The sequence below is a fragment of the Salvelinus namaycush genome, chromosome 5, assembly GCF_016432855.1.
Source record: "Salvelinus namaycush isolate Seneca chromosome 5, SaNama_1.0, whole genome shotgun sequence".
NCBI lineage: Eukaryota > Metazoa > Chordata > Actinopteri > Salmoniformes > Salmonidae > Salvelinus > Salvelinus namaycush.
The window spans coordinates 64,464,119-64,474,818 of record NC_052311.1 but is presented as its reverse complement, the minus strand read 5'-3'; the positions used below and the strand labels follow the sequence as shown (position 1 = coordinate 64,474,818).

General features: G+C 44.6%; 1 protein-coding gene across 2 annotated transcripts; it reads right to left on the bottom strand.

The window, feature by feature from the left end:
- Nucleotides 1-217: 217 nt before the first annotated feature.
- LOC120048719 (gamma-enolase-like) lies at nucleotides 218-8,903 on the bottom strand. 2 transcript variants are annotated; one of them, XM_038994889.1, is made up of 10 exons: nucleotides 8,819-8,903; nucleotides 8,504-8,599; nucleotides 8,003-8,061; nucleotides 7,801-7,870; nucleotides 7,517-7,650; nucleotides 5,451-5,673; nucleotides 3,509-3,706; nucleotides 2,197-2,398; nucleotides 1,047-1,214; nucleotides 218-922 (listed from the first exon to the last, which is right to left on the bottom strand). In XM_038994889.1, the coding sequence occupies exons 1-10, from the start codon at nucleotides 8,901-8,903 to the stop codon at nucleotides 853-855; spliced, it is 1,305 nt and encodes a 434-aa protein (XP_038850817.1). In that variant the 3' UTR covers nucleotides 218-852. The 2 variants fall into 2 exon arrangements, with proteins under 2 accessions (XP_038850817.1, XP_038850818.1); XM_038994890.1 differs by lacking the exons at nucleotides 7,801-7,870; nucleotides 8,003-8,061.
- Nucleotides 8,904-10,700: the final 1,797 nt, after the last annotated feature.

The window sequence follows — 10,700 nt, the reverse complement described above, 5'->3', positions numbered from 1 at the left end:
GTAGCCAATATAGCCTATAGCCAGCCTAAAGTAGAGCTTTCATTTGAATGATATCAAATAAAAAATATCCCATACAAAACACACAGACACAATTGTGGATGATGTTTACATCATAAGTGTTCATATCTTTATTGATTGGATGGTTTCTGTGGTAAGCTTTTAGATGTAAGTGGTAACAGACAATTATGTTGCAGGCTTTTACATGTAAGTGGTAACTGAAAGGTGGAAGGAGGGGAGGAAAGAGGAAGGGTTGGGCAATTGAGGAAATTGAGATGGGAAAACGCTTTGAAGTAAAGGGGAGGAGAAAAGAGAGGGATGGAAAAGAACGAGGGAACAGGTAGAGGAATGTGCATGTATGTTTTGAGAGAAACACTGCTTTGTGCAACACACTAATGTCTTGTTTAAAACCAATCAGTCCTTCTGCATTCTGCACCAGCCTCCAACTCATCATCTGATCAAACATATAACCTCCAATACATCAGTGCGTTATAAGTGATATAAAGGCTAATTCATATGAATGTGTTTCTCAGTGCATCTGTCTGTCTGGCTCTCTCTCTTTCTCTCTCTCTCTCTCTGTGTCTGTCTGTCTGTCTCTGCTTTACTTTTTAAGGGGGTAATCGGTAATTGATTATCGGTCTGCTCGCATTCTGTCTGTCAGTCTGTCTGTCTCTCTATCCTTCCAACCATATGTCTGTCCGACCTTCTATCTGTCTGAAGGATTCATTGTAGGTATTTATGTATATCTGTCTGTGTACATCTGTGTCTGTCCATCTATGTCAGTCCGTCTGTGCCCTGCAGTGATGTGATGTATGTCTGTGATTCTGTGTCAGTGTCTGTCAGCCCAAAGGAGTCTTAGAGGGCGGCGGGGTTCCGGAAGTTGTGCCCTGCGAAGCGAGCCTGGTCCCCTAACTCCTCCTCAATCCTAAGAGAGGATAAAGACAGAAAGAGAAAGTGAACGACAGAGAAGAATTCAGAGAGCAACAGACAGAGAGACAGTTATACATACTCATACAGCAACAACCACACACAGTGAGTAGGGTACCAACCTCATGAGTTGATTGTATTTGGCCAGCCGCTCTGATCGACAGGGAGCTCCAGTCTTGATTTGTCCAGTGCAGAGGCCCACCACCAGATCAGCAATGAAGGTGTCCTCTGTCTCACCTGAGCGGTGGCTCACCATCACCCCCCAGCCATTCTCCTGAGCCAACTTACACCTGGAGGACAGACAGAGAGACATACACAGAGAGACAGACAGAGAGGGAGAGAGAGACAGTGACAGATACAGAGATGGAGAGATACACAGAGAGACAGACAGAGAGAGAGAGAGAGAGACAGTCACAGATACAGAGATGGAGAGAGAGGGAGAGATACACAGAGAGAGAGACAGATACAGAGATGGAGAGAGAGGGAGAGATACACAGAGTGACAGAGAGAGAGAGAGAGACAGCGACAGATACAGAGATGGAGAGATACACAGAGAGACAGACAGAGAGAGAGAGAGAGAGACAGCGACAGATATAGAGATGGAGAGAGAGGGAGAGATACTCAGAGAGACAGAGAGAGAGACAGCAACAGATACAGAGATGGAGAGATACACAGAGAGACAGACAGAGATGGAGAGAAAGAGAGAGAGACAGATACAGAGATGGAGAGATACTCAGAGAGACAAAGAGACAGAGAGACAGAGAGAGAGAGAGACAGCGACAGATATAGAGATGGAGAGAGAGGGAGAGATACATAGAGAGAGAGAGAGAGACAGTGACAGATACAGAGATGGAGAGATACACAGAGAGAGAGAGAGAGACAGCGACAGATATAGAGATGGAGAGAGAGGGAGAGATATATAGAGAGAGAGCGAGAGATAGCGACAGATACAGAGATGGAGAGATACACAGAGAGACATACAGAGACGGAGAGACAGAGAGAGAGAGAGAGAGGGAGCGTGGTGGATGAGGTGAGTTCTCACCTTTACAATGTAAAGCACATTGAAAATCACTATATAAAGGTCTGTATATAGGGTTTACAATAACATAAAACCTGCTCTAAAATCAACACACAATCTGCATCGCAAATGGCGATCCCTATATAGTGCACTACTTTTGTACAGGGCCCATATAGCACTATATCAGGAAAAGGGTGCCATTTTGGACACACTCTAAAATACGAATCAGCTCCACACTCCCCTCCCTGACTCACGCCTGAACGGCTTCGGTGACAGAGCCGATCTGGTTGACTTTGAGCAGCAGGCAGTTGCAGGCCCTCTCCTCCAGGGCGCGCTCTATCCTCTTGGGGTTGGTGACGGTCAGGTCGTCTCCCACCACCTGGATCCCCACGGAGGCTGTCATCTGGGACCAGGCCGGCCAGTCATCCTGGTCAAACGGATCCTCAATGGACACCACTGGAGGAGAGAGGGCCAGGAGGAATGTTAGTGAGTGTTTGTGTGTGCTGCAACCATAATGGAGAATAAGGACAGGGGGAGAATGAGGGTAGGCTAAGGGTGACCTTGGGCCATGCCTCTAGACACTGATCTAAGGACAGTTTTGTATTTAAACCCCTAATGGTTAATGTTACAATTTCTGAGCAGTAGATATTCCTAGATCTGTCCCGAAAGGAAAGATCTACCTAGAGTGAAGGAAATGACTCTACCATGTTAAGGAGTTTGTGTGTGTGTGTGTGTGTGTGTGTGTGTGTGTGTGTGTGTGTGTGTGTGTGTGTGTGTGTGTGTGTGTGTGTGTGTGTGTGTGTGTGTGTGTGTGTGTGTGTGTGTGTGTATGTGTGTGTGCTTACTCTAGCGTATTAAGGGGTGTGTGATGGGAGTTGGTTGATTAGCTCAAGACCCACTCATGGCCCACGGTGGATGGGCTCAGAGGTACACTGTGTCAGTCTTAATGGGGATTTCAATTACTGCCTCTGACTGGACACGCGGTACTATCTCCCATATCTGCCATTACACTCTACACTCCTCAGAGAGAGAGAGAGAGAGAGAGAGAGAAAGAACGAGAGAGAGAGAGAGAAAGAAAGAAAGAGAGAGAGAGAGAGATTGGACAGCCTCCCCTCATTTCCTGACACCAGTTAATGAGGTTTTAATTATGCGCTACAGTGCACATTTGGCAAGGTGGGAGCTGCACTGATGTACCCTGTCCCCCATCACTGGTGCTTATCCATGTCTCTATGACTGTGTGTGTGTGTGTGTGTGTGTGTGTGTGTGTGTGTGTGTGTGTGTGTGTGTGTGTGTGTGTGTGTGTGTGTGTGTGTGTGAAACAGAGCTTCAGTACAAGACATCAGGGTTATCGTCGGGAGGGGAGTAGCCTAATCAAACATATCATGGAACAATTGACCATGTTAGGGTGACAGGCACGCACGCACGCACGCACACACACACACACACACACACACACACACACACACACACACACACACACACACACACACACACACACACACACACACACACACACACACACACACACACACACACACACACACACACACACACACACACACAAACCTGGGTAGTCATTGACAAAGCCCTGGTACATGTCGCAGAGCTCTTGGGCGCTGATGTGGCGGTCTGCGTTGGGCGGAGACTTGAAGTCCAGGTCGTACTTGCCCTCTTTGTAGAACTCAGAGGCTGCCACGTCCATCCCGATCACCACCTTGTCTGTGAAACCTGCCTTCTCAATGGCTGTCTTGATCAGCTCCAGTGCTGCACAGGACAGAGGGACAGGACAGAGGGACAAAGGGACAGAGGGACAGGACAAAGGGACAGGACATGACACGGGCAGGTGACAGGACAGAGGGACAGGACAGCGATACAGGACACAGGGACATGACACAGGGACAGGGGGACACAGGGACAGGACACAGGGATAGGACAGGGAAAGGGAGTGTGACAAGAAAGGTGAGCAGGGAGAGGGGGTTGTTATAAAACAGTGAGTGATATTGTGCTTGGGTATATTGGGTATTGTGCTTGTCTTGCTCTGTCTCTGAAAGACAATGTGCTGTGTTTATTTATGAGCCCAGTTCGAAAACAACCACGGGCTCCCACCCCTTCTGTATTTACAGTAATATTGGGAATCTTGCGCATTAAGAAATTATTCATACCCCTTGACTTATTCCACATTTTGTTATATTACAGCCTGAAATCAAAATGGATAAAATAGATTTTTGTTCACACCCATCAACACACAATACCCCAAAATGACAAAGTGAAAACATGTTTTAGACATTTGGCAAATTTATTGAGTCAATACATGTTAGAATCACCTTTGGCAGCGATTACAGCTGTGAGTCTTTCTGGGTAAGTCTCTAAGAGCTTTGCACACCTGGATTGTACGTTGTGTTTTAGGTTATTGTCCTGCTGGAAGGTACATTTATCTCCCACTGTCCGGTGGAAAAGCAGACTGAACCAGGTTTCCTCTAGGATTTTGCATGTGCTTAGCTCTATTTAGTTTATTTTTATATAAAAAAAACTCTCTATTCCTTACCAATGACAATCATGCCCATAACATGATGCAGCCACCACCATGCTTGAAAATATGAAGAGTGATACTCAGTGATGTGTTGCGTTGGATTTGCCCCAAACATAACGCTTTGTATTCAAGTTAATTTCTTTGCCACATTTCTTGCAGTTTTACTTTAGTGCCTTATTGCAAACAGGATTCATGTTTTGGAATATTTGTATTCTGTAAAGGCTTCCTTCTTTTCACTCTGTCATTTAGGTTAGTATTGTGGAGTAACTACAATGTTGTTGATCCATCCTCAGTTTTCTCCTATCACAGCCATTAAACTCTGTAACTGTTTTAAAGTTTCCTTCCTCTCCGGCAACTGAGTTAGGAAGGATACCTGTATCTTTGTAGTGACTGGGTGTATTGATATACCATCCAAAGTGTAATTAATAACTTCACAATGCTCAAAGGGATATTCAATGTCTGCTTTTTATATGTTTACTCATCTACCAATAGGTGCCCTTGTTTGCAAGGCATTGGAAACCCTCCCTGGTCTTTGTGGTTGAATTTGTGTTTGAAATTCACTGCTCGACTGAGGGACCTTACAGATAATTGTATGTGTGGGGTACAGAGATGAGGAAGTCGTTCCAAAATCATGTACAACAAGAGTGAGTCCATGCAACTTATTATATGACTTGTTAAGCAAATTGTTACTCCCAAACTAATTTAGGCTTGCCATAACAAAGGGGTTGAATATTTTTTGACTCAAGACATGTTAATATTTCTAAAAACGTTGACATTATGGGTATTGTGTGTAGGCCAGGCTGTAATGCAATAAAATGTGGAAAGAGTCAAGGGGTGTGAATACTTTCTGAAGGCAATGTAAGCCAATTGGAAGGCTGTTTCCTTCACATCTGAAAACACAAAGCTGAGGGTCTACAGAAGTTGTTTTCGGACCATGCAGTAGTGTCTTTGATATGTCTTTCCTCCTGTCTCTCTCACCTTCAGTGTTCTCCAGTATGTTTGGGGCGAACCCCCCCTCGTCCCCCACGTTGGTGGCGTCCTGGCCATACTTCTCCTTGATCACTTCCCTCAGCGTCTGGTACAGCTCCGCCCCCACACGCACAGCGTCCCTGAAAGACTCCGCCCCTACAGGAAGTACCATGAACTCCTGCATGGCCAGCTTGTTGCCCGCATGAGAGCCCCCGTTGATGACGTTAAATGCCTGAGGGAGAGGGGGACCAGGGGAGGAGAGGGAGACATACATCAGTATTTGTCAATGTACAGCATTTATTCATTCCTTTATCCAGTAGTTCCTTCATTCCTTTATCCAGTTGTTCCTTCATTCCTTTATCCAGTTGTTCCTTCATTCCTTTATCCAGTTGTTCCTTCATTCCTTTATCTAGTTGTTCCTTCATTCCTTTATCTAGTTGTTCCTTCATTCCTTTATCCAGTAGTTCCTTCATTCCTTTATCCAGTAGTTCCTTCATTCCTTTATCCAGTTGTTCCTTCATTCCTTTATCCAGTTGTTCCTTCATTCCTTTATCCAGTTGTTCCTTCATTCCTTTATCCAGTAGTTCCTTCATTCCTTTATCCAGTTGTTCCTTCATTCCTTTATCCAGTAGTTCCTTCATTCCTTTATCCAGTTGTTCCTTCATTCCTTTATCCAGTAGTTCCTTCATTCCTTTATCCAGTAGTTCCTTCATTCCTTTATCCAGTTGTTCATTCATTCCTTTATCCAGTAGTTCCTTCATTCCTTTATCCAGTAGTTCCTTCATTCCTTTATCCAGTTGTTCCTTCATTCCTTTATCCAGTAGTTCCTTCATTCCTTTATCCAGTTGTTCCTTCATTCCTTTATCCAGTTGTTCCTTCATTCCTTTATCCAGTAGTTCCTTCATTCCTTTATCCAGTTGTTCATTCATTCCTTTATCCAGTAGTTCCTTCATTCCTTTATCCAGTAGTTCCTTCATTCCTTTATCCAGTAGTTCCTTCATTCCTTTATCCAGTAGTTCCTTCATTCCTTTATCCAGTTGTTCCTTCATTCCTTTATCCAGTTGTTCCTTCATTCCTTTATCCAGTAGTTCCTTCATTCCTTTATCCAGTTGTTCCTTCATTCCTTTATCCAGTAGTTCCTTCATTCCTTTATCCAGTAGTTCCTTCATTCCTTTATCCAGTTGTTCCTTCATTCCTTTATCCAGTTGTTCCTTCATTCCTTTATCCAGTTGTTCCTTCATTCCTTTATCCAGTTGTTCCTTCATTCCTTTATCCAGTAGTTCCTTCATTCCTTTATCCAGTTGTTCCTTCATTCCTTTATCCAGTTGTTCCTTCATTCCTTTATCCAGTTGTTCCTTCATTCCTTTATCCAGTTGTTCCTTCATTCCTTTATCCAGTTGTTCCTTCATTCCTTTATCCAGTTGTTCCTTCATTCCTTTATCCAGTTGTTCCTTCATTCCTTTATCCAGTTGTTCCTTCATTCCTTTATCCAGTAGTTCCTTCATTCCTTTATCCAGTTGTTCCTTCATTCCTTTATCCAGTAGTTCCTTCATTCATTTATCCAGTTGTTCCTTCATTCCTTTATCCAGTTGTTCCTTCATTCCTTTATCTAGTTTGTCCTTCATTCCTTTATCCAGTTGTTCCTTCATTCCTTTATCCAGTAGTTCCTTCATTCCTTTATCCAGTAGTTCCTTCATTCCTTTATCCAGTTGTTCCTTCATTCCTTTATCCAGTAGTTCCTTCATTCCTTTATCCAGTAGTTCCTTCATTCCTTTATCCAGTTGTTCCTTCATTCCTTTATCCAGTAGTTCCTTCATTCCTTTATCCAGTTGTTCCTTCATTCCTTTATCCATTAGTTCCTTCATTCCTTTATCCAGTTGTTCCTTCATTCCTTTATCCAGTAGTTCCTTCATTCCTTTATTCATTCATTCCTTTATTCATTCATTCAATGACAGAGCCAACTGTCTGAAGCCTTCATCTTATCTTTTTTTACAGAGTAGGTTATGGTTTTTGGTCAAATGTATTCTATGACAGTCAACTGAATACAGGTGAAAATGTAACGGTAATGAACTCACAGGAACTGGAAGCACTAGCTCTGTGTTTCCTGCCAGGTCTGCAATGTGACGGTACAGGGGGACACCTTTCTCTGCGGCACCAGCTTTGCATATGGCCAAGGACACACCCAGAATAGCATTGGCCCCGAACTGAGCTGAAGGGAGCAGAACGAATAGGTATGAATTAAGGGAAAGATCAAATTGAAAAAGCACTAGTTAGAATAAAACGTTCACACGCCAGCTCTTGAGACCAGGACTGGTCCAAGCTGGTGTCTCATATGTGATTCATACAGGTTGTTACTTACACTTGTTCTCAGTGCCGTCCATCTCTATCATCATCTTGTCCAGTTTCTCCTGTTCTACCACACTGACCCCCTGCAACACAGCACATCTTAGAGAGCTGATGAGACATTTTTCTCTCTTTCTCTCAGTTACAAATATGCCCAAACAAACACACAGCAACACAGGGCACAACCCACACACACACACACTCACGACCGTACTCACCGACTGGATGAGGGCAGGACCGATGGTGTCATTGATGTGACCAACAGCCTTGAGCACACCTAGGAGAAGGAGGGATGTAGTGAAGGATGAGAAGAAACAGGATGAAGAAGAGGTGGTGGAGGAGGAGGAGGATACAGAGACAGGACATAAGAATGAAGAAAAGGACACAGAAAAGTAGTTCATTCTGCACCTCACTTAGTGTAGTCATCTTAATTTTCCTCCTCACAGTGCTACCATAAGTCAATATGGCTTACTGCTCATACCTTCTCTAGTACCCATCCATCTCGTAGCACATTTCTCTATCCCCCTTCACCTCCCCTCACACACACACCGACACACACACACACGAACGATCATACACAAACACACACACACACACACACACGAACGTCATTGCACAAACACACGCACACGCACACACACACACACACACACACACACACACACACACACACACACACACACACACACACACACACACACACCTTCCTCAGCCCTCACCTTTGCCCTTGTAGCGGCTCTTGTCTCCGTCTCTCAGCTCCAGGGCTTCATAGATGCCAGTAGACGCTCCGCTAGGCACAGCTGCCCTGAAGACACCTGGAAGGAGGAGGGAGAGATTTGAGGGAATGGAGGGGTGAGGGCATGAGGGAAGGGAAGGTAGGGTGAGGGAGGGGAAGACAGATGGGGGAGGGAATAGAAGGGTTGAGAAAACAAGGGAATGGAGGGGTGAAGGATAAAGTGGAATTAACCAGTTGATAATGGAATATCTCAAATAATCACACCATGTCGTGATGTTGAAAAATACCAGTCTCTCACCTTTGTCAGTGTGCAGGTCCACTTCCACTGTGGGGTTCCCCCTGGAGTCCAGGATCTCCCTGGCAACAATGATCACTATCGACATCCTGTGGGGAACACACACACACACACATACACACGCACAGTCAGAGGCAAATATAATACAGACACAATTCATTCTCACATCCAACAGGCACACATACAAATATACACACACACACACACGTACACACACACACACGTACACACACACACACGTACACACACACACACACACACACACACACACACACACACACACACACACACACACACACACACACACACACACACACACACACACACACGTAGACACACACACAGCACCTTTCATCCTCTCTTCTAGCACATACAGTACACGCACCAACCCTCCTTCTAACACAGCCTTGTTCTAACACAGCCATGTTCTAACACAGCCATGTTCTAACACAGCCATGTTCTAACACAGCCATGTTCTAACACAGCCTTGTTCTAACACAGCCATGTTCTAACACAGCCATGTTTTAACACAGCCATGTTCTAACACAGCCATGTTCTAACACAGCCATGTTTTAACACAGCCATGTTTTAACACAGCCATGTTCTAACACAGCCATGTTTTAACACAGCCATGTTCTAACACAGCCATGTTTAACACAGCCATGTTTAACACAGCCATGTTTTAACACAGCCATGTTCTAACACAGCCATGTTCTAACACAGCCATGTTCTAACACAGCCATGTTCTAACACAGCCTTGTTCTAACTCAGCCATGTTTTAACACAGCCATGTTTTAACACAGCCATGTTCTAACACAGCCATGTTCTAACACAGCCATGTTCTAACACAGCCATGTTTTAACACAGCCATGTTCTAACACAGCCATGTTCTAACACAGCCATGTTTTAACACAGCCATGTTCTAACACAGCCATGTTCTAACACAGCCATGTTTTAACACAGCCATGTTCTAACACAGCCATGTTCTAACACAGCCATGTTCTAACACAGCCTTGTTCTAACTCAGCCATGTTTTAACACAGCCATGTTCTAACACAGCAGAGGGATTTCTGCATGATCAAAACAAGCTTTAGAAGAAGGGAGAGAAAGATGAGAGGAACAAGGGAACGGTGGTAGAGATTCTAAAATGATTAAATCCCCCTTTGGCCAGAAATGATGAATATTCTGAGATGGGGTAAGTGATGTTCACAGAGTGAGAGATAAAAATGACCTCTTAAATGTATTTTCTGGAGACATAAACAGAGAATATAGAGACTAACACAGGCAGACTTCTACTCTCACAGACAGACAGACAGACAGACAGACAGACAGACAGACAGACAGACAGACAGACAGACAGACAGACAGACACAGCAAACTGGCACAAACTGACGCATAGTCAGGAGCAGATGCACTCTAAGCACATACAGCAACACACACCACACCGCAATTGACAGGCCAACCATCAAACACATTCAACATCGAACCATGGACTAGTAGGACACACACACAATGCGCTGTCATTCCTTGACACACACACACCGTCAGTGAGTTTAGACACATAAGCTGATGCAATGGTACCTGTGCTGTGCTGTGCAGTCAAGGACTAATCAGAGGATATGAGCCGGCGGAGGGATGAAATGGTGAGAGAAGAGAGCAAAGAGACAGAGGAGAGGAAACTGAGAAGGATGAGAGGAAGGAAGGAATAGATGTATATTGTTTTCCATTACCTGCAGTGTGTGTGAAGCCTGGTAGGGAAAGTGAGAGAATGTGAGCAAATGAGAGAGAAGGAGAGCGAGAGGGGCACAGGGAGGAGGTAGAAAAGGGGAGGCGGTGAGAACGTGCGACAGACGGGGGAGGGGGAACGCGCAAGTTATTGGAAGAT